Raw genomic sequence first — 27,599 nt, forward strand, 5'->3', positions numbered from 1 at the left:
CACATTTTCTGTGTGTTTGTGGGACGTCGGTGCTCCACACAGCAGACAAGTCGGGACTCCTCGTCGGGCATTGTCGCGCTTCAACTCAAAATGGGTGTGCTTGGTAACAGCATGTAAATCCATGATTGACAGCTCGCTCGGCCAATCCGGATCGTCCGCCCCGCCCCTATGTGGCTCCCCCGAGCGCATCGTCCAATAGTAAGCGTCGTGGGGGCGTGGTCTGATCAGCAGACCACGCCTTCACACACAACCAACCGAACGGAGATTGTTTTCCTCTCGGGGAAGATTTTCACTTTGCAGCTCACAGGTTGATTTGTTTATTTCCTACACACGCCACGAACACATCGGCTTTTACTCAAACGTCGCTTCGGCGTCTTTATTTATTTCCCCCGCGCCCTGGCCGGAGGTACCGCGGTAAACATCACATCATAACGGATTACCAACGCTTCACCTGCGAGGTTAAGGAGAGGGGTGAGTTAAGCTGAATTCATTCAGGAAGCTAACGCCGTTAGCAACACAACTATCATTAGCGGACGCTTAGAGTGTACTATCCGAGAAATGGAGGCTTGTTTACCGGCGCCTGAATTAATCGATACCGAATCCTCGCTTCGAATCGCTCGCCTCGGCTACCGATCGCGAATCGTTAGCTGCATGTGCTTCCCCTCCTCTCCGTTAGCCCCGGACGGCGCTCGGCGTCGGGCTACAACTCATGTTGTTTACATTAGCTAGCAAGCTAGCTAGCAGCTAATTCGCAGCGTCGAGGTGAAAAAACCCGCCCGACGAGGGCAAGTTCCGCGGGACCTTAAAAAAAAAAAACTACAAAACCTCTCCGCACCCCCACCCCTCGAAGGTTGGGTACCGAGGCTGGCGGCTAAGCGAGTCGGCTACTTTTTGTCCCCCCCTCCCCACTTTGCTTACCTGCTTGACACGGAGCGGGTTCCCCCCCCTCGTATCCTCTGCGCCATGCTCTTAAATGGCGGGCGTCGGGGTAAAAAAAGGGGGGGGGGGAACCGCCGCGGTTTAAATCGAGGTCGGTGCTTGTGATGGCTAGGCCGAAACAGAAGGAGGACGGTGGGTGAAAGAGAAAAAGAGAAAGGCAACGGCGGCTAGCACGTAGCGGAGCCGTCGGTATACCCCCGCTCTCGGCTACAACGCTAGCGTAGCCGAGCGACGGCTATCGACCCAGGAATTAGTCGGTGACCAAAAGCGAGAACCGCTTTCGGTTTGGACACTTCTTTTTTTCTTTTAATAAGTGAGACGTTATAAAACACCGGTGTTTCTCCTCGGTTTTCGTCGACGACGTTCACCGGGAGAGACCGCGGGAGTTGGTGCCCGTCGAGTGAAAGTTGTGAATGGCCCGGTGGACTCCCATGTTCGCCCCCTCCAGCACCTGTTCGTTGCAGCGATGACGTAGGGCGTCTATTTGATTGGCTGCCGTGTGTGTGTGTGTGTGTGTGTGTGTGTGTGTGTGTGTGTGTGTGTGTGTGTGTGTGTGTGTGTGTGTGTGTGTGTGTGTGTGTGTGTGTGTGTGTGTGTGTGTGTGTGAGAAGGTCACACAAGACGAGTTGAAACTCTCACTGACAAACTTTCATTAAAAGTAACGTGGATCATACCGTTTGCAATTCCCCCGCATTGCTACTTTGGAATTATGAGAGTATGTTTATTATTGTTATTATTTTTTTTGACAGCAAAGTAAGAATTTCTTCGTACATTGTTCACCCTTGCGCTCTGAGTTGCACACCGAGATGCAATTGCGCTGCCAACGTTGCTCATATTTACAATGTTTACACTTTTTATTGTCAATACATATCCAAAATGCACTGTGGACAGTAAAGTAAGAATTCCATTGAACAAGGAAAGACATTTCCACGCTCTACATGTGACAATAAACACTTTGAATCCTGAATTGGATTTCTACATATATATATATATATATATATATATATATATATATATATATACACATATTTCTATATATGTACAGTCGCTTCCCACCTTTCACACTCTCACTGTACCGTGGATTTTTTACCTTATTTAATGAGAGATGAGATGAGATGAGAACAACTTTATTAATCCCGAAGGAAATTGTTGTGCCAGAGTTTCAAGTACAAAAAAAAACATAACAGTAATAGATAATAGTAGAAAGGAGGAAGAATAAGAAATATAATGAAATATGAATTGTCTTAACTTAATCATACATGATGTTTTTTTTCTCTATACCGCTTTTGCAGTATAAATTCGTTTGTTATTACAATTGTGTTTATGATAAAATGAGCATTTTCTAGGGTGGCGACCAATTGGAGCATGGTATTCAGTATCCTTGGCTCTGATTGGCTCAGCGACCGGCCCATCAGTCTCCATGTCTCCTGCGGTTAGCATGCATTCAGCACGTCGTCCGATTCGTTTCACATCAACGTGCTAGCGCTACTCACGGTGTCGCGCTTGTTTGATTTATCCGTGAAAGTGTTTAATTTTGCTCAGCCATCCCAGACGAAGTGCTACTTTAATAGCATAGGAAATGTTTTCATGTCTAAATAACAAGATAAAGATATGGTCGCGGATTTTATTTTGCTTTACTCCTGATAGCATTCACACATACCGATGCCATGCAAGGCCCCAAACGAGCCATCGGTTTGTGGCCGTCGGACCTCTGGATTTTGGGGGTTTGGAGATCGTCACATTTAGTCGATGTCTTCACCTTCGTGCCAAACACCCGTGTGTTTATTTATGTCGTTTCTAGCAGCTATTATGACATGCAATTATAGTGTCGCCCAATCACTTCACGTGAAATGAGAAATACAGTTTTTCAGAAACGGCATCAATGCCAAGCGAACCTTGAAAGGCAAGAAAAGCGAAAGTCGGCCCCCGCTCATGTCTCACGAATCACATCGATCCAACAATGACGCCCTACTCGGAGTTTCACAAGGTTTTCTTCACAAGTATTAATAATGCTCATTGGAAAGTTAATTTCTCAAAAAATGCATTTAAAGAAACTAAGCCACGGTATTCGGCGCATCCTGTAAATCAAGGACTTATGCTAGCTTCAGGCTAGCAAGGGGCTGGATGAAAAGGGGGGGGGGCGCGCCGTGATGTCACAAAACGAAGCCGATCGCACACAAGGACCCCGCCCCTCCTGGGATGTTAAAAGTGAAAGTGATGACTTCATACAGAGGGCAGCGGAAAAGCAGAGATTTATACGCAGCGGGAAGGCGTTGGGTAGCTGTGATGTCGCTAGAAAACCGTTGCAACGACACGGATTGGTCGAGCGCGGGGACGTAGCGCAACTCAAAAGCAGGATCCGATTTACGCCGCTCGGTGTTTCTTCATCATCATGGCCGCCGGGGATGTTTTGAAAAGTCTCCCCGAGTCGTCTCAGAGGCCCGGAGCGACGTGCGCCGCTAGTTTTTCGCGCCCTCGGGGCCGCCATGTTTGCCACGTTCCCAAATTTCTCCAAAGGCGCCATGAGTATTTCACCCCCCTCGCCGAAACACAGGCGTCCGCGCCGCCGTCGTGCAAATCTGTAAAACGTAAGTTTGGATTTTTTTTGTTACCGCGAGACGCCAAATGGTTTACGGAAGCGGCTAAATCGATCGTGATAACTCGAACCCGGGTTTGAGGATTCGCCCAATATGCCGCTCTGTTCTCCCGCAGGTCTCTCAGCTCCCTCGAGTATGAGTTCACAATGAAGCGGCGACTGGAGGATCAGGAAACGGTTTTTGCGTCCCAGCAGCGGCGCCTCCCCGGCAACGCAGAGACATTTCAGCACCGGGCGCTGGCTCCGGCCCCGGCGCCGGCGCCGGCCGCGTACGAGGCGGCGTCGGACAGCATGCAGCCCACCACCGGCGTCCAGTACTCCGTCCCCCAAGGATACCAGGTACAAAATGTGATGAATTTTAAAAAAAAATGAATCGGGGAGCTTCTTCGAAGGGAGCACTTAGCGTCGGCTAGCGCTTTTTAGCCCCCCGCCCCCCTTTTTGGTTTCCATCGGTCACGGTCGGGGGCTCAACGATCCAGTTGACCTACAATCCGGCGCGATCGATGTCCTCGCTGTCCAACAAAGACGGATCAAAACAAACATTACAACCCGCCGCTCCGTTGCACCCCGGGTGTCAGATCGTGCATTGCTACTCATTTTTAGCGTGGGACGTGAATAACAGGCTGGAGGGAGTCCTCCACCTACGGCGTTTCATGGTGACGTCGCCAGCTCCCGTACTTTCTTTGACTTTCTCCATTTATCCCGGCTTACGCCGGTTGCAACCCCAAATTTTCGTCATTTCCGGACTAATAAATACTTTATTGACCCCCATAGGGGAAATTCATTTGTCAGAGCGGCGCAACATTAATAAAAAACATGAATATAAATATAATAACGTACGAAGACAAAAGCAAGACTAAAATTGGATGAGAAGGTGAATAGTTATTTTATGACGTGTGAATGAAAGGGTGAACCGTCGTTTGTTTTTATATGAGCTTGAGAAAAGGGAAAAAAAATGCACACCAAGAGTGCTCCAAAATAAAAGATCATTTATTATACACAGAATAAAAAATATTTATTATAGCATGACGTTTTGAGAAATCGTCTTCTGATGCTCACCAAAATATGTTCCACAAATATTTATTATGTGATTCTCTCCTTTTTTTTTAATTTAAACATTATACTCAACATGTTTTGAGAAAAGGCCCAAAAAAAAAATTCTCCTAACATATGTACAGACATGGAAGAAATTTGTTTGTCACAGCAGTGCAACAATAAATATAAATATTAATATAATGCCGTGACCCTGAGTTCAGGATAAGCGTCAGAAGATGGATTGATATAAATCTATAAATAATTACCGTCATTTACGGACTATTGAGTGCACCTGAATATAAGCCGCACCGGCAAAAAAATAACTAAATAAATCTATGTGAACATATAGAGCCTACTTGTTTAGAAGCCGCAGGTGTCGACTTGTAACATGAGATATTTACACGGTAACATTTTTTTTTTTTACTTTTATTTTAATACACACCTGTAACATCCTCAAATACGTACCGGAAATACTATTTTCCGAAAAGTGCCCAAAAAACATCCATAAATTAGCCGCGTCGTTGTTGTGGCTTGTCGTCCGGAAATGGACGAATTCGGTGCATCATCACGCGACGCTACATGAAGAAGATTGCTTTGTTTACTTTTTGGACTTCCGTTTGCAGCTGTTATTGTTTTGTTTTTGTTTTTTTTTTTATAAAAAAAAAAAAAAAAAATCCATCGCCTCCATTATAAGAAAAAGAATAAGAACAATTTTATTTATCCCAAAGGAAATTGTTGTGCCTGACTTTCAAGTAAAACATAACAATAATAAACAAAATTAGGACATTGACGATCATCGATGATAAAAAGCGTAAACTTCCAAGCGTACGGGAGCGAATTTCGTACTGCGGTGCTGCATGTGACGTCCCGCTTATTTTGAATTTTGCTTTACGTCGTAGTCTCGTAAGTTTTTTTTTTCCCAAAATTTCACATTCCCGGCGAGCCTCAGTCCAAACACACCTTCAGATAATAACAGATAAGAAAAGGGTCATAGAATTCAAGAGCAGTTTCAACCGAATTCCAATGTAAATTACCGAATTAAATCTCAACTTTTTTACAGTTTAAACCAGGCGTGCAGTTTAGAGTTGCGGCCCCTCGGATTTTATATATATTGTCTATTTGTACTTTTTTATATTTGTATTGTCTTCCCAGGACTACAGATGGAAATTAGCTATGAGCTACAATCTGATACAAACATCACTGCCTCTGTGCTTAATGTATTTGTACACTATCCTGATAAACTTTTAAACTAAAAACTAAACTAAAACTAAACAATGTTTGGTGCGGCTCGTGGGTTTTTTCTCACATGTCTCAGGGTTTTATACAGTCTGTTTCAAAAAGAACCAAGAAAGGAAAAAAAGTGGAAAAGTAACTTTGCAATGTATTTTTTTGCTTCAAATTTTGAAAACAATGATTTTTTTTTGAGGAAAAAAAACATCTAGGGACATTGAAAAAAATGATCTTGTCTTTTATTATTTTTTATAAAAAAACACAAAAGCCATAGCAAAAAAAAAAAAAAAACAACGTGCAAAATTAAAAAGATTGATTTAATAACTAGAATAGCCTTGTAAACATTTAACATCCTCTTATACATGCTAACAATCAATTTTCTAATAAATTCTAGTGGCAAGTTTTTCCAAACTGACAAGATTTTCTTTTGTAACTCAAAAATATTTTTGTCATTTCATCAATTATTTTTTAATATTTATTTTTAATATGAATTAGTCTTGTACTTTAATTAATTAATTTAATAGATAATTTTAACAATGTCCCTCGACATTTTTTCACCCAAAAAAAAAAACATTTTGTTTTCAAATTTTGAAGCCAAAAAAAAAAAAAAAAAAAACATTGCAAAGTTACTTTTTCATTTTTTCCACAACCGTTTTTTTTTTTTTTTTTTTTTTTAAACCCGCTGTTTAAAAACCTTCAGATGCATGTGAGAAAAAAAAAAACACCCAGGTTGCACCAACAAAGATTTGATTTCAGGCGGGGGGGGGGGGGGCACAAAATATATTTCCCGAGGACCGCGAATCTGACACTCCAGATTTAGGTAATTATTTTCCCGTTCCGGCTTCCAAGACATCAAATTAGGCCGAATTGGACCAAAATGCATTCGACATCCCTGGTTTAGACCTTCGGACGTTTGTTTGTTTTTCATTTCCACCTCCGCGACTCTGCCGGAAACCCCCCCGAATACTCAAAACGGGGCGATAAAGAGGACGTTCCCGATGCAGAAGGTCCAGACTTTTAAAGGAAGGAGGAGAAGTTTCCGGTCAAACACAGAAATATAACCTCCGAGTCGGAACACCGAGTCCGAGTCGTCCGATTCCCCACCTTCTTAGATGTTTACTGTTTGCATGCTACAGGTGTCTGCGTTCCCACAGGTTCCCACTGTGGCGCAGAGCAGCGGAGGCCACGGGCACACGCCCACGCCGGCCGTCCACGCCGCCTCCCACCACCACAGCCCGGCGGTCCAGTCCCACGGCCCGCCGGGGATGTCGGCGCACAGCCACGCCGCCGCCCCGCAAGCCTCGGCGCAGGGCCAGCAGCAGTTCCAGAGGCTCAAGGTCAGTCGGCGGCGTCGGTCGCCGGAAAAAGCTAACGGAAAAAGAGACGTTTTTTTTTTTTTTTTTTTTTTTTTTGTTTTGTTTTTTTTTGGACTGTTAAGAAAACACCGCAAAACCCTTTCGAAATTTAAACGTTATAATTTTTTTTTTTTTTTTTTGCCTTCATGTTATGTGTCCAAATGCACTGCGGACAGCGAAGTAGGAATTTTACCGTAAAGGGAAACACATTTCTACGAAATGACATTTCTGCACCCGACAAAACGTTTTGAATTCCGAAAAAAAAAAAAAGAACGTAATTTATCGTAATTTTACGTAAATTATCCACGGGCAGCAAACCAAAAAAAACGCCGTCATGCTTTTACTGGTGTTTGCGGTTGTTTATTAAGAGCGCAAAAGTATTTTACAAGATCGACGTAATCTTCAAATTTAAAATGACATTTTAAAAACGAACAAACTAAAATAAAATGCATTTTAATTAAAGACTCTGATTATTTGTATAAATTTGATTATCCATTCAAGATGGTTTTTTCACAGTCTCTGGGATTCCTTTGTGATTTACCGTGATCAAATAAACATACTAAATGTATGTTTTAGGGCTGGGACTTTAACATTAATTTCGATTAATTAACTCATTTTAATCGCAGTTTAATTTGTACAAGAAAACTTGTTATTATATTACAGATGCGCAGTGAGATAGCGTGACGAAAGGTCGTGGGGGGAAATCGGAAATCTTCCAGAAGTAGAAACAATTCACGCCGGAAGGAGTTTGCAGCGTTAGCATCCCAACGCTAAACATGCTAGGGCCAGCACGCAGGCCGCAGAAGACAACGGCATCGCTAATACAAAGTTAGCAGAGCGTCTCCGGTCAATGGGGTTCGAGTCGAGAAACAAAGCGCCCAAGTCCACGTCGGATAAATCGACCAATCCGCCGGCGAGGTGGATCGTCTCGGACCGCCGTCTTCTCCGCGGTAGAAGATCAGATGATGAGAACTACGATCCACCATCTGGAAACATGTCGTTTAGGATATGGCATATTCATTTCTACATCAACTTCAAATATTGAAATGCGATTAATTGTGATCAATTAATTACAAAGCTCCAGATTAATATTTTTAATCGACTCCCAACCCTTAATAGAATATATATATATATATATATATATGCACAATAACTTTCACAATTGTAATGATATTGAGTTGAGGTTGAGGTAAACCTGAAATCAGTTAAAATGAGATGAAATCAGAAGGAAAAAAGAAAATGCAAAAAAGTGTTTAAGGTTTTTATTTTTTAAGCCCGAAAGCACATCAGGGGATGAACTGAAGCGAAACAACGGTGAATCGTCTCTGCTTTCTGTTCCCCGAGGTGGAGGACGCTCTGTCGTACCTGGACCAGGTCAAGCTGCAGTTTGGAAACCAGCCTCAGGTTTACAATGACTTTCTGGACATCATGAAAGAGTTCAAGTCTCAAAGGTGAGGAAAAAAATGTCGATAAATAAAACCCGGGATTTGTAAACATGTGAGAAATACTCAAATACTACAAATACAGAGGGAAAGAAGATGATTTCAAAACAGGGCTTTGCCGTTACATGTGTATTGATATCAAATAGTCTTTATTTTTGCTAATAATTCCACCTCAAGGTGGCAAAGCGGTTCGTAAACTAAATAAATATATGTGTGCATTTATTTTCTATTGCAAAGCGGTTCGTAAACTAAATAAATATATGTGTGCATTTATTTTCTATTGCAAAGCGGCTCGTAAACTAATTAAATATATGTGTGCATATATATTCTATTGTAAGTTGCTTTGGATAAAAGCATCTGCCAAATGCAATGTAATGTAATGTAATTTATAGGCCGCACTTGTTTATATTTTTGTCTATTTTTTTTTTTTTCATTTTAATACAATCATTAACATGCTTTGAGAAAAGGCCCAAGAAAACAGATACTTTTAACATAAATTCTACATAACGTACAGAGATAGAATAATATTCAGAGTAGGAGTTTCCCAGGGATTAATTAAGTATAATAGATTAAATTTGTTTGTTACAGCAGCGTAAATATAAACGTAAATAAGAGAGAAAATAATTGTAATTTAAGGACTATTGATTGCCCCTGAATATTAGCCGCTAAGGCTAAAAATAACAAAATAAATCTATGTGTACATATATAGGCTGCAACTGTTTATAAGCCGCAGGTGTCCACGTGGAACATGAGATATTTACATTGAAACATTTTTTAACTTTGAAATTAAATACATACCGTTAACGTCCACAAATACGTAATTGCATAAATTAGCTTAGATTCGTTTAAGCCGCAGCGTTCAAAAAAGTAGCGGCTTGTCGGAAATGACGGTAAAAGGACAAGAAGAAGGATAAAAATGAATAGTTGTACGTCTCTTTGTGACGTGGGAATGAAGGCAGGATAAACATTCTAGTTAATGAATGAATAAAAAGTGATTTTGATTGAATTTTAACAATTTTATTTATTTTTTGGGAGTCCCGCAAAACCTGCTTGACTGAAAGGAAACATTTCGTAAATTCCAGATGATTAGATATTCTAATTTCAGAAAATTAGAATATTAAAAGAGCAAAAAATTACCTTTTCATGATATTCTAATATTTTGATTTTTTAAAGTTTTCTTCAGATGGAAGCCATAATCAGCAACATTAAAATAGTTAAAAAACTTTTACATTACATTACATTTAGCAGACGCTTTTATCCAAAGCAACTTACAATAGAGGACATAGCGACTGCAAATACACGAAAAACTTGCAATATTTCAGTCGATCTGAAATGAACCCAGAATGTGTGACATTTTTGTTTTTGTAATTGCATGACAGAAGATAAAGAACTTTATCGCAATATTCTAATATTCTGAGACAGTCCTGTTTGTGTGAATTTACAACATAAGAATGAATGAGAGCGACGATCGTATTCCTCTTAAAGGGTGATAAAAAGTACCTTCATATTTGTTTTCTCACGTTATTTGGATTTTGTTTGTTTTCGCAGCATCGACACCCCGGGGGTGATCAGCCGAGTGTCGCAGCTTTTCAAAGGCCACCCCGACCTCATCATGGGCTTCAACACCTTCCTGCCGCCCGGCTACAAGATCGAGGTCCAGACCAACGACCTGGTCAACGTGACGACGCCGGGCCAGATCCATCACATCACGCCGCACGGCATCTCGGTCCAGAACATCCCCATAACGGGAGCGACCGCCCAGCACCAAGCCGCCCCGCCGCCGCCGCCGCCGCCGCCGCCCCCCGCCGCCGCCGCCGCCACCACCAGCGCTCCGCCCCTCCTCCCTCAACCGACCCCGGCCAAGATAAGCAAGGTAACGGGCCCGGAAAAAAAAAAAACATGGCCGACGGTTCAAAACATCTCAACTGATCGCCGTCGTTTATTTCGTTTTCCCCGTTTAGCCTCTTCAGCCGCAGGCGATCACGCCGAGCGGCCAGAGCAACCCGTCCATCCCCGCGTACCCTTCCCCGCGCTCGCCGCCCGTGCAGCTCCACCCGCCGCCCGGCGGGACGCCCTCCGGCCCGCCCATGCAGAACAACCAGCCGGTGGAGTTCAACCACGCCATCAACTACGTCAACAAGATCAAGAACCGCTTCCAGGGTCAGCCGGACATCTACAAGGCCTTCCTGGAGATCCTCCACACCTACCAGGTTCGGTTAAAAACGCGAAAACGCGCCGCGGGGAAATTTTAGCCTCGAAATTCTGAAAAACGGACGCGTCTTCTGAATCGGCGCCGCTCGCCGATCTGACCTTGAAGAACGCCTCGCAGCTTTTTTTCCCCCGCATCCGTCACCCGCTTTGTCCTGCTAGCTAGCGCTTTTCTCGCGTGGCAATATTTTATATTTTTGTACTTATTTTAATCGTCACCCGGCTGAAGAGAGCAAGCTGGGAACCCAGAAAGAGGTTGCTTTCTATGGAAATTAAATAATAGCGACGCACGAACGCGGTGAACATGTGACCCGATATCTCACTTGAATATAACGGATCCATGATATGTACCTTTTGGTGGGAGGGGTGAAGAATTAATTTTTATTTTTTTATTTTTTATTTTAAATGGGGAAAATTGATTTAAGATACAAAAAAAAAAAATCAAGATAGGAACCCACTTCTGGAATGAATGAAATTTGTATCTTTGCATCTGCAACAACTCCTGCTACTGCATGGAATACTTTGCAACCAATCATAACCCCAGATCAGAAGTGCTAGCCAATTAGCTTAATATGCAAGTATGAAACATATAATCCCAAACGATACACACTCTCACACACACACACACACACACTGCTGCAATTTAAACATCTATCATATGAGGAGGCGCCCTCCTGCTTGGGGTGTCGCTGTGGCTAATATCTGCTGGCTAACAGCAGCCACTTTCGCAACTTTTTCGTGGTTCCGAGAACCTGTTAAGGAACTTTTTTTTTTTTAATTCGTATTTTCGGACAGCGTAGGAACCAGGAAGAGCCTTTTTTCACGGTTCCATAGCAACTCGTGATGTCGGTGCTTGCTGATTGGTGGAACTCATAAGCTACGCCCGTTAGCGGATACCTCAAGAACATCAACATTTTCACCAAAATATCACCAGCGTTAGCTAACGGCTAACGGGGTTCACATGGCAGCGCAGGGAGAATAATAATCTGACCATCATGAAGGTCCATGTCCTCTTCCTCTTCCTCTTCTTTATGGCGGTTCTTTCTTTTTTAGCGTGACGTTTGGAGCCGAAGAACCTGTTCCTTGAGCGGGGCTAGCCGCTAATGTCCCGCTAGCTAATATTTGGACCGTTTTAACGTGTTGAAGTCTTGACGTAGCAATGTATGTAATCCTGTGCGCACAGAAAGAGCAGCGTAATGCCAAGGAGGCGGGAGGAAACTACACTCCGGCCCTGACGGAGCAGGAGGTGTACGCTCAGGTGGCCCAGCTCTTCAAAAACCAGGAAGACCTGCTCTCGGAGTTCGGGCAGTTTCTCCCCGACGCCAACAGTTCGGTGGTGAGTCCGCCGCAACCCCTCCGAGACGACCCCTCGGCTCGCTTTCACCGAGGTCGCTCAGCGTCGCGCTTTTTCCTTTTCCAGCTGTTGAACAAGACCACGGCGGAAAAGGCGGAGTCCGTAAGGAACGACCACGGCGGCACGGCCAAGAAGCTGCAGCTCAACAACAAGCAGAGACCCAATCAGAACGGCTGCCAGATCCGTCGGCATCCGGCTCCGGGGGTACAACCGACCGTCAAGGTATCTCCTCGTCACCGCCTCACCGTCGCGCCTTGTCGGTTCTCAAGCGCTCACTTGCCGGTACCTTCCGCAGAAGAAGCCCAAACTCCTGAATCTGAAAGACTCCTCGGTGGCGGAAGCCAGCAAGCACGGCATCGGCACGGAATCCCTGTTCTTCGAGAAGGCGAGTCGCCTCTTGCAGCCGCCCCTCTGCTTACCAACCCCCTCCTCGCCCTTTCGGTCCCCTAAAGTTACCCCTCTCTTTTGCGCGCAGGTTCGCAAAGCCTTACGAAGCGCGGAGGCCTACGACAACTTCCTGCGGTGTCTGGTCATCTTCAACCAGGAGGTGATCTCCAGGGCCGAGCTGGTGCAGCTGGTGCTGCCCTTCCTGGGGTGAGTGACGATTAAGACGCATGCGGTATCCACATGTATGTTTCTTAGCGCCTAAATCTTTCGCTTGGTCCTCACAGGAAGTTCCCCGAGCTGTTCAACTGGTTCAAGAACTTCCTGGGCTACCGGGAGATGTCCCACATCGAGACGTACCCCAAGGAGAGGGCCACGGAGGGCATCGCCATGGAGATCGACTACGCCTCCTGCAAGAGGCTGGGGTCCAGCTACAGGGCGCTGCCCAAGAGCTACCAGCAGCCAAAGTGCACCGGAAGGACGCCGCTTTGCAAAGAGGTGAGGGCTTCTTTCCAGATACCAGAAGCTGCTGCTTCTTCTTCTTCTTCTTCTTCTGCTCCTCCTCTCCTTCTCCTTCTTCTTCTTCTTCTTCTTCTTCTTCTGCTCCCTCTTCTTCTTCTGCTCCTCCTCCTTCTCCTTCTTCTTCTTCTTCTTCTGCTCCTCCTCCTTCTCTTTCTCCTTCTTCTTCTTCTTCTTCTTCTTCTTCTTCTTCTTCTTCTTCTTCTTCTGGTCCTTCTTCTGCTCCTCCTTCTTCTTCTTCTTCTTCTTCTTCCGCTCCTCCTCCTCCTCCTTCTTCTTCTTCTGCTCTTCCTCCTTCTCCTTCTTCTTCTTCTTCTGCTCTTCCTTCTTCTTCTTCTTCTTCTTCTGCTCCTCCTTCTGCTCCTTCTTCTTCTGCTCTTCCTCCTTCTTCTTCTTCTTCTGCTCTTCCCCCTTCTCCTTCTTCTTCTTCTTCTTCTGCTCCTCCTTCTGCTTCTCCTCCTTCTTCTTCTGCTCTTCCTCCTTCTTCTTCTTCTTCTTCTTCTTCTTCTTCTTCTTCTTCTTCTTCTTCTTCTGCTCCTCCTTCTGCTCCTCCTACTGCTCCTCCTTCTGCTTCTCCTCATCTTCTTCTTGTTCTTCTCATTCTTCTTCTTCTTCTTTGTCTTCTCCTCCGCCCCCCTCCTCCTCCTCATCTTCTTCTTCTTCTTCTTCTTCTTCTTCTTCTTCTTCTTCTTCTTCTTCTTCTTCTGCTCCTCCTACTGCTCCTCCTTCTGCTCCTCCTCATCTTCTTCTTGTTCTTCTCGTTCTTCTTCTTCTTCTTTGTCTTCTCCTCCGCCCCCCCTCCTCCTCCTCATCTTCATCTTCTTCTTCTTCTTCTTCTTCTTCTCTGCATCTCTTTCAAGAGCTAACACGGACCACGCTTCTTCTTTCAGGTCTTGAACGACACCTGGGTCTCCTTCCCGTCCTGGTCCGAGGACTCCACGTTCGTGAGCTCCAAGAAGACCCAGTACGAGGAGCACATCTACCGCTGCGAGGACGAACGGTTCGAGGTGAGCCACGCCATTAAGCCAGTCGATTGTTAAGGTGGACCCAAAGGTACTTGTAGGAGTCCACTAACTCCACCTCTTCACCCTGGACGGTGACGTTGGGGTCATGCTAACGGGGTCATGTCCTTTCGTCCTCGCAGTTGGACGTGGTGCTGGAAACCAACCTGGCGACCATCAGGGCGCTGGAGACGGTGCAGCGGAAGCTGTCCCGCATGTCCGCCGAGGAGCAGGCCAAGTTCCGCCTGGACAACACGCTGGGGGGCTCCTCCGAGGTCCTGCACCGGAAAGCCATCCAGAGGATATACGGCGACAAGGCCCCGGACATCATCGACGGCCTCAAGAAAAACCCAGCCGTTTCCGTCCCCATCGTCTTAAAGAGGTAGGCGTGGGATACGGGAGCGGGTAGATTTATTTTATTTGTGACTAAAAGCGCGGCTGCCGAGGACGGGTTGGGAGGGAAGAGCGAGATAGAAAGCGCAAGTGTGGTAGACGGAGGAGCAACCAAAGATCTGCTGATAATGGCAGGAGGGTTAAAAGCTACATGCTGCAGAGGAAACCGTCATCCTGCAAGCATACCGTTTCCCATTATGGTAGTATATATACTTACATTTGCACAAAACTGTCCAAAAAAAACCCTCTCATGCCGTCAAGTATTAGCTTGTAGCCGCGTGCACTTTATACGCCACACCTCATAGTTTAATGTTTACTGTTTAATGTAACGATGCACTTTACTGCTAATTTGCACTCAATTATTATTATTATTATTATTATTATTATGAGATGAGATGAGATGAGATGAGAACAACTTTATCAATCCCGAAGGAAATTGTTGTGCCAGAGTTTCAAGTAAAAACATAACAATAATAGACAATAGTGGAAAGGAGGAAGAATAAGAAATTGTCATTATTATTATTATTATTATTATTATTATTATTATTGTTATTGTTACTATTATTATTATTATTATTGTCATTATTATTATTGTTGTTATTACTGTTATTATTGTTAGTATTATTATTATTATTATTATTATCATTATTATTATTGTTATTATTACTATTATTATTATTATTATTGTCATTATTATTATTGTTGTTATTACTGTTATTATTGTTAGTATTACTATTATTATTATTATTATTATTGTTTTGCTAATTCCACGTCACCGTTGGATGGTGAAAATCTTCTCCGTTCCTCTGGATGTCCAGCACATGTGGAGAAATTGACGATAAAGCTGACTTTTGCTAACAGCTGACATGATACAGTAATAATATAAGATGAGCTTTATTGATTATTATTATTATTATTTTGTCACTGCAGCGTAACAGTTATAGCATCAATAAATAGGAATATAAATATAAATAGAGAGACGATGAGACGACAATGAAGCAAAATAGCAAAAGACATCCATAAATAAAAAAATGATGGCTTAAAGAACGACTTTTTTCTTTTATTAATCCCTCATGGGGAAATCAGTTCTCTGCATTTAAGCCAGTTACTGGTCTGTATTTAATTAAAACTAAAAAAAAAAATGTTTCTGTGTAAATATATCATCTCACAACATGGACACCTGCGGCTCAGAGATAAATGCAGCTAAAATATGTAAACATATATTTATAAGAATAAGAACAACTTTATTTATCCCGAAGGAAATTTGTTGTGCCAGAGTTCCGAGTAAAACATAACACTAATAAATAGGATTTATGTTGTTATTTTTAGCCGCGCCGTTGTTCAAAAAGTAGCGTCTTATAGTCCAGAATTGACGGTAATTTATTTCACATCTGCGCTAAAGGCTAAAGACCAAGGAGGAGGAGTGGCGGGAAGCCCAGCGCGGCTTCAACAAGATCTGGCGGGAGCAGAACGAGAAGTATTACCTCAAGTCCCTGGACCATCAGGGGATCAACTTCAAGCAGAACGACACCAAAGTGCTTCGATCCAAGTCGCTGCTGAACGAAATCGAAAGCATCTACGACGAAGTGAGCGCCCACGGGGATCGAAAGTCCAAAAAAAAAAAAAAAAAAAGTCGGGAATGAGTTTTTCTTTTTTTCTCTAAGCGCTGTCATTGGTTGGTTCCCGCCTCGCAGCGCCAGGAGCAGGCCTCCGAGGACAACGCCGCCACGCCTTCCGGCCCCCACCTGACGCTGGTGTACGAAGACAGCCAGATCCTGGAGGACGCGGCGGCCCTCATCATCCACCACGTCAAGCGCCAGACCGCCATCCAGAAGGACGACAAGTACAAGATCAAGCAGATCATCTACCACTTCGTCCCGGACATGCTGTTCGCGCAGCGCGGCGAGCTGTCGGACGTGGAGGAAGAGGAGGAGGAGGAGGAGATGGACCTGGAGGAGGGCGCCTCCAAAAAGCACAACGGGATCCCCGGCGCCGGGAGTCCCTCCAAGTCCAAGCTGCTGTTCGGCAACGCGGCGGCGGCGCAGAAGCTGCGCGGCTGCGACGACGCCTACAACCTCTTCTACGTCAACAACAACTGGTACATCTTCCTGCGCCTGCACCACACGCTGTGCTCGCGGCTGCTGCGGCTGTACGGGCAGGCCGAGCGGCAGATCGAGGAGGACGTCCGGGAACGGGACTGGGAGCGGGAGGTGCTGGGACTCAAGAAGGAGAAGAACGACAATCCGGCCGTCCAGCTCAGGCTGAAGGAGCCCAGTGAGTAGCGACCGCAAGGCGCGCGTTTCTTTCGCCGAGAGACGTTCGCGGGGATTCGAACGTTAACCAACAAGCAAGCCGTCAGGGGACGGTTTGAAATTCCGATTCGCTCCGTCGCTAAATGAACGTTAGCCATAAATTGCAAGTGACGTTTAGCAACACAGTGTAGCATGAAGTGTGTAGCAAGTAAGTTACCATATTTTCACGACTATAAGGCGCACTGTACTAAAAGGCGCAGTCTCAGTTACGGGTGCCATTATTGTATTTAACTCACATATAAGGCGCACCTGATTATAAGGCGCGCCCCCTTTAACGTTCTCATGGTGTCCTCTACTACGTCCGCCTTACAACAACAACACACACACAAGCATACAAGTGTGGGTATTTGAAAATAGAGCGGGAGCTAAACTGAGTTTGGTATTGACATTTTTTTACCGGTAATCGTCATCAGTCGAACCCACGGAAGTCCTCATCCTCTGTTTCTGATTTGAACAGCTGCGCTAAATCTCCATCCAACATGCCGGGTTCACTTTCTTCACCTTCAGTCACTTTCCGTGCCGAGCAGCTCCTCGGAAATGATGCCGGCTTTTGCGAAAGCTGGAACAACAGTGCTAGCGGACACGTTAGCACTGTTGTTCCAGCTTTACGTTAGCACGTCAGCGTGAGCGTCTACAATCCAATCGCTGCCTTCCATCACTTGGGGAAACTGTGGTCTCCAAGAAGACTTTTTGTGCCCCGTTGTGCGTATCGCTACCATGCCGGTCCCCTTCTTCTCCACAGTGTGACTCACTGGGATGTTGAAAGTTAGCGGCACCTCGTCCATGTTAGCATGTGGGTAGGCTGGCTGTGTTTGTCGGCGATGTTTTCAGGGTTGTTAAAACAAAGATGGTCTGCATAACGCACACACCCATTCTTTTATACCCAATCAACGCCCACACTTCCCCCTTTAACGTTCTCATGGTGTCTCTACTACGTCCACCTTATAACAACACACACAAGGCGCGCCGCACATTTTGAAGAAAATCTAAGACTTTTATGCGCGCCTTATAGTGGTGAAAACACGGTAAGCGACAGAGCGGTGAATGGAGCGGTACTCTTTCAAAGTACATTTTTCTTATTTAAAACCATATAACCACACCGGAGCAAGAGGTAGCAGAGATGAAAACGCTATGGTTCTCTTTGGGAGTGACCGGGATAGATAGGATCAGGAAGGGACGGCATGGAGAAGGTCAGAGATGGTTGGGTCAAGGACAGAGGAGGGAAAGTGAATATGTTGGTAGACGAATTCCGGAATTGGAGGTCTAGAGGACGACCGAAGAGAAGATTGATGGACATTGTGAGAGAGAATAGGGTTAGATGGAGAAGTTGGATTGTCTGTGGTGACCCCTGAAGGGAAAAGCCTAAAAGAAAAGAAAAGAAAAACATGGAACTAAACCTGGGGGCCGGAACAGCTTTTCACTTCATCTAAACGGGGAAATTCAATTTTCATACCGAGTCACAAGCTCGGTCACGGCGCAAATTCACCTCCTTAGTCAACGTACGACCTCCCAGTCAGGTGGTTCCGAAGCCAGCCTCTTCCGTCCTGGATCGATACCTCGACGTTCGGCGAGGATTCAGACGCAAAGGCTCTTCGAAGGCAGCTCAAACAACTTGTCCGGGGTCGTACCCTTGCGCTGGAAGGGGTCCAGGGTCTGGACCGCGACAGGCGCCTCGAGTTCAAACGAAGGAGAAGGGGAAGAACGAGCTGCCGTAGGGTTCGTGTTCTGCACGGCGGTAATAATAACCATGGACTATCAGATGGCTTGAAGTGTTTTTTCTTGCACCGCTTCGCCCGCGTGAAGAACGCCGTTAGCCGCTAGCGAACTCCAAAATGTTCCCTTGCGAGCCCTGGAAACCCCTCTGGCGTCGAAGGCCAAAAGATGGCACCTCTTCGTTCCGTCCATCCTGTTCGCAAGTTGCACAAAATATCCGACCGCAATAGTTTTTAAAATAACGGCACAGTCTGCGAGAAGTATCTTGCACCTACATCAGTTCCCAAAAAGATAACAGAATCACTGTCAGATTCTCTGTAGCTCCCCTCTAGCGGCAGATCTGTCCAGACTATCAGGTTACCCTCCGAGCTTTATCAATAACCGGAGTCACACACACACCAGCCGTGTCGGCCTCGTGCACTTTGGCGGTCGCCCACATCGTGTTTTCGCCCGAGGCGTCCAGAACACTGTAGTGTTTGTTTCGCGAACCCAGAGTCGATGCACCCTTAACTCCTCGGAGTCCAGTTTTTATTGACTGCAGAGATCGGGAGTCGAGTATTCTCCAGTTTGCGTCGTAAGAGCTTTGCAAATCTATCTGTTTTGGTGACGTTTTATTTTACAAAAATAAGATCGATAGAGAAGATTGGGGAGAATCAGAATCAGAAAAACTTTATTTTGTTCCCAAAGGGGCACTTGGGGGGCACATGGGGTATCAAAGTTGTAAACATGGGAACATCAAGAGTAAAGTAAAAAGGAAATTGAATTAATTACCGTAATTTCCGGACTATTGGGCGCACCTCAATATAAGCCGCACCTGCTAGCCGATCGCTATCTCGAGCTTCCTCCTGCGCGCTAAAACCGTCAAAGTCGTCTTCTTCGGTGTCGGAGTTGAACGGACTCAGAATTTCCGGATTTCGTCCAATGTGTGACGATAAGTGTTTTTGCAGCGTGAAGCTAGTTAGCATCTCGCTAGCGTCCCCCCAACCCAAAAAAGCCCATATATTAGCCGCAGCGTTGTTTACGTGAAAAAAGTGGCGGCTTATCGTCCGGAAATTACGATAAATAAATAAACAAACGAACAAACAAATAAATAAATAAATGTAAAATAAATATTTAAAAAAAAAAGGATAATTATGAAAATGAAAATTTGTAGATATATATATTGATATATTAACTATAGATGAATTACTTTAATTACAAAATTGTGCAATATTGCGCTAATTGTCCGTTCCAAATAAATGAAACTTCGGTTGGCAGATGTGCGGACGCCTTGTGATTCCCGGTGTGTGTGTGTGTGTGTGTGTGTGTGTTTGTCTTCCCCAGTGGACATCGAGGTGGAAGACTATTACTCGGCGTTCCTTGAAATGGTCCGAAACCTGCTGGACGGCAACATGGAGGCCTCGCAGTACGAGGACTCGCTGAGGGAAATGTTCACCATTCACGCTTACATCGCGTTCACCATGGACAAGCTCATACAGAGCATCGTCCGGCAGGTGAACAACCCCCGAACTTTTAGAAACCGATACGATAATCCTTCGTTATTGCGTCCGAGGGACTCACGTACTCTCGAATTTGCCTTCCTTACAGCTCCAGCACATCGTAAGCGATGAGATCTGCGTCCAGGTGACGGACCTCTACTTGGCAGAGAGCGCTAACGGCGCTAGCGGCGGGACGACGGCCACGCAGTTGTCGAGGTGCCCCGCCGAGTCGGCTTACCAGCGGAAAGCCGAGCAGCTCATGGCGGACGAGAACTGCTTCAAGGTAGCGCCGTCGTGCTACAAACCCACTTCGGGACTACCGATCGGCCGTTAGATTTCCAGGACACCCTGGATGAGCGACTCTGCCGTGTCCCCAGGTGATGTTCCAGCGCAGCAGAGGCCAGGTGCAGCTCACCGTGGAGCTGCTCGACACCGAGGAGGAGAACTCCGACGAGCCCATGGAGGCCGAGGTGAGGGACTCGCAAAAATCTCGTCGTTTCATTTCGGTGTTATTCGGAATGTGCCATCACGGGGCTCGTAGACGACGGCGGGGAAACACTGCCTTTTGCAGAAGGTGCAGAAACGCCAGGCAGATCCCAGTTCAGTATGGGCGGCCTTCTGCCACGAGCGGAGCTCTCGCAGTTTCATGCTAACACATCATGTAGTATTAGCTTAAATAGTCGTAAAACAAACTGGTAATTGTTAATCCCTACTCCGTTGGTTGCCTCTGAAAACTGGCAGGTAGCCTAGCGACGATGGTAACAAATCCAAGTGTTGGCTGCCTAAATGCTCCAACGGGATTCTGGAACCCACAAATGAATTCCAAATCAAACTCAATGTCATCCTTGCGTCGGCAGCGTTGGTCTGACTACGTCGGCCGCTACCTGAACCCGGATTCCACCACCCCCGAGCTGAGGGAACACCTCGCCCAGAAGCCGGTCTTTCTCCCCAGGTAAGCCTAAGTTCACTGAGTTGACTGTGAGGCCTCTGAGGGCACTAACCTGCTGACCTACAGTTTGTCGATGGAATTGTATTTCTCGCCACATCGAGCGCAAACCACTTTTTGGATCGTTACCAGGAACCTCAGGCGGATCAGGAAGTACCAGAAGGGCAGGGAGCAGCTGGACAAGGAGGCCTGTGAGGGCGCCAAGAAGAGCCTGGACAAGGAGAAGATGGAGTGCATGTTCAAGCTCAACTCGTACAAGATGGTGTACGTCTTCAAGTCGGAGGATTACATGTACCGACGCACCGCCCTGATGCGAGCCCACCAGGTAGGTGATCTGTACGCACTTTGTGAAGTTTGGGACGGTTGTCGGCCGCTTGGGGTTAGAAAAAGAAAATAGAGGCAGGAGGGGAGAAGGACCGAGATGAACAGCAAGAGCGTGATAGAAGCAGAGAAGGGTATAAGGAAGGGAGGGACAGGCACAGCTTATCTTACAAATAACAGTTGTGCTAACAGCTACATGCTAACAGCTGCCGTCTCTTCGCAGAGTTAGCCGATGGCAAAATAACTAGGGGCTAGGCTAGTGCTAACTGTAGAAAGAAAGCCTGTTCTCGAGCAAAGAGCGGATGTCTGCCTCCCGGATGGAGATTGGAAGACGGTTCCACAGAAGAGGAGGCCGGTAGCCTAACGCTCAGACCCCTGCTCTGCCCTCAACCTCAAGGGGCCACAAGTAGCCCAGCGTCCTGAGAACCCAGGGATCCGGCTTAGTGGCTCTGAGGGTTCTTTGAGATACGATGGCACCGTTTGGGACTTTACAGACGAGCAGAGGGGTTTTAAGTTCTACTCTGGTGCAGAGAAGATCTGAAAAACCTCCATGACTGAACAAACCACAGTCTAGGATTGTAATTAGATCACAGGGAGGCACACAAAGAAACGGGTTCAAGCAAGTTGGAACAGGTGGAGAGACATGTCAGGGGTCCGACGGGACAGAATGAAAGGAAAGGTGGCCAGGACAGTGGTGAGACTCGGCATGCTGTACGGTCCAGAAACAGTGACAACAACCAAAAGATGAAGTTTTGCTCCCTCATTCACAAGTCAGATGGAGACATACAACATTTGCCCCCTAATTGGTGCAATATTAAGAGACATACAACATTCACACGTCATACAGAGACATACAAGTTTTGCTCCCTCATTCACAAGTCAGATGGTTCGATGGAGGTTGTTCTCTATGGGAGTGACCAGGATGGATAGGATCGGCACATGTAATATGTTTTGGAGAGAAGGTCAGAGATGGTTGGGTCACGGACAGAGGAGGGCTAGTGCATATATTGGTAGACGGATGCTGTAATTGGAGGTGTGGAGGAACACCGAAGAGAAGATTGATGGACGTCATGAGAGAGGATATGAAGGTAGTTGGTGTGATAGAGGATGCAGAGAATAGGGTTAGATGGAAAAGGTTGAAGGGAAAAGCCAAAAGGAAAAGAAGATAATAGAAGAGATAGACATACATTTGCCCCCAAATTTTCATGATATTAAGTCCAGCCATTCAGTCACTAATTCAGGCGTCAAAGAGACATACAACATTCACTCCCTTATTTAAATGACATTAAGAGACATACAACCATTCACACGTCATACAGAGTCATACAAGGTTTGCTCCCTCATTCACAAGTCATATAGAGACATACAACATTCGCCCCCTAATTCTCATGACATTAAGAGACATACAACCATTCACACGTCATACAGTCACACAGGACTACAGATGGAAATTAGCTATGAGCTACAATCTGGTACAAACATCTCTGCCTCTGTGCTTAATGTAATTGTACACTGTCCTAATAAACTTCTAAACAAACAAACAATACAGTCATACAACTTTTGCTCCCTCATTCACAAGTCATATAGAAACATACAACATTCGCCCCCTAATTCAAACGACATTAAGAGACATGCAACCATTCACACGTCATACAGAGACATACAAGTTTTGCTCCCTCATTCACAAGTCAGATGGTTCGATGGAGAAGGTGGATTCACTGTGGCGACCCCTAAAGAAGATAGAGACCTACAACATTCGCCCCCTAATTGGCATGACATTAAGAGACATACAACAAGTCATGTGTCAAAGACATACAACATTCGCTCCTTTATTTGACACCACCATTCATTCTCACATATGGACACATACAACTTTTACTCGTGCACTCTTTAACCCTCGTGCGATCTTAACATTGTTTACTCTCCTTGTCCTATGGGTCAAAAATGACCCATAAGACAATCTTTGTACCCTAGTGGTGTACAGCCCACATGGAAACATAAACAAAGAAAGAAGTATCACTTTTTCTAATTATGGGGTCTCTTTAGAAAAAGTCATAAAATTTCAAGTTGGAAAAAAATAGTTAAAGTGTCTTTTTGGTTAAGGTTAAGGTGTCACTTTTGACCCGCAAGACAACACTAGTGTTAAGAATAATAAGAATAAGAACAACTTTATTTATCCCGACCGAAGGAAATTGTTGCGTCTGAGTTACAAGAAAAATCTAACAATTATAGTAGAAAAATTGTAAAAACAGTAAAAAAAAAAGAGAAAAAGGGCGAATAAGAAATACAAATAAAAGTCTTTATACAGACATCCAGCCGTTCACCTTTCACTTAGACAACTAACGAGACATACAACCATTAGCTCACGTGACACCGAGAAACACCTCGGTTTGTTATCGTTATCGCTCCAAAACACCCCCCGGTAACCAGGAAGCGACCGCTCAGACGTTAGCATACGAGTTCCCTCCGGTCGCCAGAGGGAACCCTCCGAGGTCGTATCCTCGGCGAGCGTCGCCGCTAATAACCGGTCTTCTACCTCTTCTTCCCCCCTCGCAGTCCCACGAGCGGGTTAGCACGCGGCTGCACAAGCGCTTCCAGGCGTGGGTGGAAGCGTGGGTCAAGGAGCACGTCAGCGGCGACATGAGCGCCGAGACGGACAAGTGGCTGATGGGCGAGGGGCGCGACGGACTATTGCCCTGCAGCACCAGCCGCCAGCCGGAGGTCCTCCACTTCATGGACATCAACAAGTACCGCGTGAAATACGGGCCGTCCGGCAAGGCGCCGTGAGCCACCAGAAGACGGGGAGAAAGTCGGGAGAGAGGTTGGGCTTATTAATGTGTTTTTAAGGCCGACACGGGAGCGCGGCTAAGCTAGTTAGCGTCCACGTTGCGCCCGCGGCGGCAGAATTAGCGATTTTTACCAGCGTTTTTAGCTGGGCCCATTTTTTTTTTTTTGTTTGTTTTTTTTTTTTCACAGGGCCTTTTGGTGCCAAAAACTTGGGAAACGGTGTTATTATTTTTTTTATTTTTTATTTTCCAGTCGCAGACCTTGAGCTCTCACCAGCATCCTGAGCCGCGTCTCACACACACACACACACACATGCACACACACATACAAAACTTCTAACACGAGCCCGTAAGCGAAGCGAGAAGGAAAGATATTGCGGTGCTTTTTGTATTTTTTAACACATCCAGGCTTCTGTCTCGCCTGAAGCCATCAGAGCGGCATCGCGAAAAAAAAAAAAAAAAAAAAAAAAAAAACGGTAACGAAACAATCACACAGGGATTTCTTGATCACGCCGTTTTTAAAAACGGCATCAAGAAAAGAGAATTAAAAAAAAAACAAAGAAACAACATGGTGGACAAGTGCACTTATTTAGGCAGAGAAATGAGGGTTTGGTCTGGCGGGAGCTCAAGGGGGAGTCGAGATCCGGTTCAGACGTTAAAAAAAAAAAAAACCCTTCCTCCTCCATCCCGCGTCTTCGAGGCCAAATCGCAATCGCGTACGTGCAAGGACGTTTTTTTATTTTTATTTTTATTTTATTTTTTTTGTTATTTTTTATTTTTTCCTTCCTCCCCTCCCCCCCAGAACACGCGGCAGCATTATTAGAATCCGTGCCTGAGTTCCCAAGCAGTATTGTCGGGTTAGATTTAAAAAAAAAAATAAAAAAAAAAAAAAGGAAAAATTAAAAAAAATAAGAATAAATAAACAAACAAAAAAAAAAAAAAGAGCACGATTGCATCTTTATGGAAAAAAAAAAAAAGCCTCACAACACTGTTTGGTCTCAGCCTGTAAAATTGTACAGCTTGTTAATGTCAGATATTGACATGTATTCCAGTGTATGTGTTGTGTATATATATTATATATAGTTCTATTAACACACAGCTGATCCTCGCCGCCCGGGGAGACGACCCCCCCCCCCTTTTTTTTTTCTTTTTTTTTTTTTTTTTAAAAAACAAAACAAAAAAAAAAAACGTTGCCCTCCACCAAATACACCAGCCTCACACACACACACACACACGTAAACACACACGGGAGACTGTCCACGCGGCGCTCGCCTTGTAAATACACTGTACATACCCTCCAGACTTTTTATGACGGATCCGTCGTTTGTTGTGCTAGTAACACTTTCCAAAACTCACCGTGGACTTTAGTGGGTAAACGGCTAAAGTTAGTATGTATATGACAAAAAAAAAACAAAAAAACAAAACAAACAAATGCAAGACCATTTATTACAGTTTTTACCAAAGGGAGTTAAATATAAAACCTTAGCTATCCCCCTCGACCCCTTCCGCCCACCCTTTGTGTGCTCTTTTACGTCTTTTTTTTTAATTTTTTTTTCATTTCTGTAGTTAAAAAAATGTTGGAAAAAAAAGTAGAAATGTATCCAGGTTTTTTTTTTTTTTTTTTCTGTTTTTAAATGAGATTTTTTTTTTTTTTTCTTTTTTTTTTGGGGGGGTTAAAAAATCCGACCCACAACGGTTCCGCCTTGTGAAGCACGCTTTACCTCCCCTGGATAGATTTCTTCTGCGACCCCCCCCCCTTTATCTCTCCTTCCCCAACCATATTTTTGATAACGGAAGAAGAAGTCACAACACGAGCATGTCTTTAGTCCCTTTATTTAGACATTATTTAAAGTAATAATAAAAAAAAAAAAAAAAAAAACATTTGTAGCCTACGGACATTCACCGAGTTGAGTATTTATTTCACCCTTTCACGTTTCTGTATGTTTTACATTCAGATCTCTTAAAGTGGCCTGTTGCCGTTGACAGGCAGGAGACGCTTAAGACTTCAGGTTTAACAGGAAGTCGTCAAGAAATAAAATTCATTTTTATAAGTATTCAAAAGACTTGAAATTCCAAATCATTATTCTGTTTCGGGCATCTCCTTAGGAGGGGAGGTGAAGGGTAATTTGGATTCACGGCCGCTGAGCTTTTATAACATGTCAGCTAGCATGAAAAAAAAGTTTTATTCACATAAAATCTACAAATGTATTTTCAGAAAAATTGCCCTGTTTTTTCCATTTGTTGACAGAGGCTTTGGTCTTGAAGGTAAATCCAGAATGGGTTGTTTTGGGGGTTTACATGTACGGTGTGGTTCCCCCCGGTGTCCTGTAGAGGGCGCCCTTGTTCCTTCCTTACTGAGGATACCGACCTGAACGTGATACAAGTAAGAGTTCACCGGGGACAACTTTGGAATCGTACTCTTTTCCCGTTCGCCTCTTAAGGTGTTGTTAAGTCATTTTGCGATAGCGCCCAAGAATCCAGTTTTCATGAATACACAGGACAAGGTGCTACTGTCCCTTGTGCCACATCTAGAAGCCCAATTCAGGGTGTAGAGAAGCTATCTATGCCGAACAAGACGCAAGCTACCAGCAGGCTAATACCCTACCAAACAGACAGCACTTACCGTAATTTCCGGACTATAAGGCGCTACTTTTTTTAAACAACAATGGGGCTAATTTATGTTTTTTTTTGGGGGGGGGGGGCTATTGAGCTTCATGCTGCCAAAACATTTAGCCTCGTCACATCGGACCAATTGAATTACCGTGAAGACGAAGAGCGATCAGCTAGCTTATATTCGGGTATTCTCAATCGTCCGGAAATTACGGTACCTACATTTGCCAACAGCTGCCTGAAGTATATCATTGGGGTTTTCAAGAGGTTACCTTCCTTCGTCAGTGTTTCGACACCTCAGGAAGGCTTGACAGTGAAATCTAGCGTCCTGGAAACACCCTTCCATGCTACATAGTTGATCAACAAGCAAACAATCTGCCCTTAGCAGCTACCGTGCTTACCATGCCTAGCATACCTTGATGCTGCTGCCGTCTCAGCATACCCAGCTTTTTTGCGCTCACTAGCCTCTTCAACTCGATCCTCCCAGGGGACCGTAAATTCGATAAAGTACGCCATCCTCTCTGCCCCAGACCACGGCAACATATCTGTCGGTAGCGAGGTGCTAACTATATATGTTGGAACAACCAGCTGCTCGTTCAAATCCGTCATCAACTCCCAGCTGCCTTGTGTGGTGCCTGGTCCTAAATGGATCCAACCTTTTCTCCCTTGCAAACAAATTTAATCTGCCTAGCGTCACTATTACCAATTCCACAATTTATCTCAAACCGCTCTTCTTCCACTGCTGCTGACAAACATTTCAGCACCTGTTTTGAAAGAGAGGAGAAACTTGGTGGTCCTTTTGTGCCTCTGAACAAAATTTAGATCAGTGCCCATTGGCTTGGGAAGGCATACGTCGTAGAGCACGGCGCAACATGGAGTGCAGCCACTGAGCTCTAGATGTGAGCTAAATGCAGTCCCAAAAAGTAACGGTCTGAAGTTGACGAGAGTCTTATAAGGTGAACCAGTTACTCCGTGAC

At 45.0% G+C, this 27,599-nt stretch overlaps 1 protein-coding gene across 2 annotated transcripts; it reads left to right on the top strand.

Annotated features, from left to right (window-relative positions):
• Positions 1–278: 278 nt before the first annotated feature.
• Positions 279–25,908, top strand: sin3aa (SIN3 transcription regulator family member Aa). Of its 2 annotated transcripts, none has more exons than XM_086149081.1 (21): positions 279–471; positions 3,652–3,874; positions 6,955–7,137; positions 8,500–8,606; positions 10,146–10,470; positions 10,559–10,807; positions 11,989–12,141; positions 12,226–12,381; positions 12,455–12,544; positions 12,635–12,753; positions 12,831–13,041; positions 13,953–14,069; positions 14,207–14,445; positions 15,859–16,042; positions 16,121–16,730; positions 19,805–19,974; positions 20,069–20,242; positions 20,337–20,429; positions 20,817–20,911; positions 21,038–21,230; positions 23,783–25,908. In XM_086149081.1, exons 2-21 carry the CDS (start codon positions 3,683–3,685, stop codon positions 24,011–24,013), a joined length of 3,891 nt encoding a protein of 1,296 aa, XP_086005207.1. In that variant the 5' UTR covers positions 279–471; positions 3,652–3,682; the 3' UTR covers positions 24,014–25,908. The 2 variants fall into 2 exon arrangements, with proteins under 2 accessions (XP_086005207.1, XP_086005208.1); XM_086149082.1 differs by having other exon boundaries at positions 16,151–16,730.
• Positions 25,909–27,599: the final 1,691 nt, after the last annotated feature.

The sequence above is a fragment of the Fistularia commersonii genome, chromosome 7, assembly GCF_037954325.1.
Source record: "Fistularia commersonii isolate RoL2024-O1a breed Wild chromosome 7, RoL_Fcom_v1.0, whole genome shotgun sequence".
NCBI classification, from domain to species: Eukaryota; Metazoa; Chordata; class Actinopteri; order Syngnathiformes; family Fistulariidae; genus Fistularia; species Fistularia commersonii.

What these genes read in the sequence shown, in the direction of transcription:
- sin3aa (XM_086149081.1), top strand. Translation starts at nt 3,683, where the DNA reads ATGAAGCGGCGACTGGAGGATCAGGAAACGGTTTTTGCGTCCCAGCAG. An exon ending in AAAGAGTTCAAGTCTCAAAG is followed by an intron (nt 8,607 to 10,145) that starts GTGAGGAAAAAA and finishes TTGTTTTCGCAG; the next exon opens with CATCGACACCCCGGGGGTGA. An exon ending in AAGCCGGTCTTTCTCCCCAG is followed by an intron (nt 20,912 to 21,037) that starts GTAAGCCTAAGT and finishes GATCGTTACCAG; the next exon opens with GAACCTCAGGCGGATCAGGA.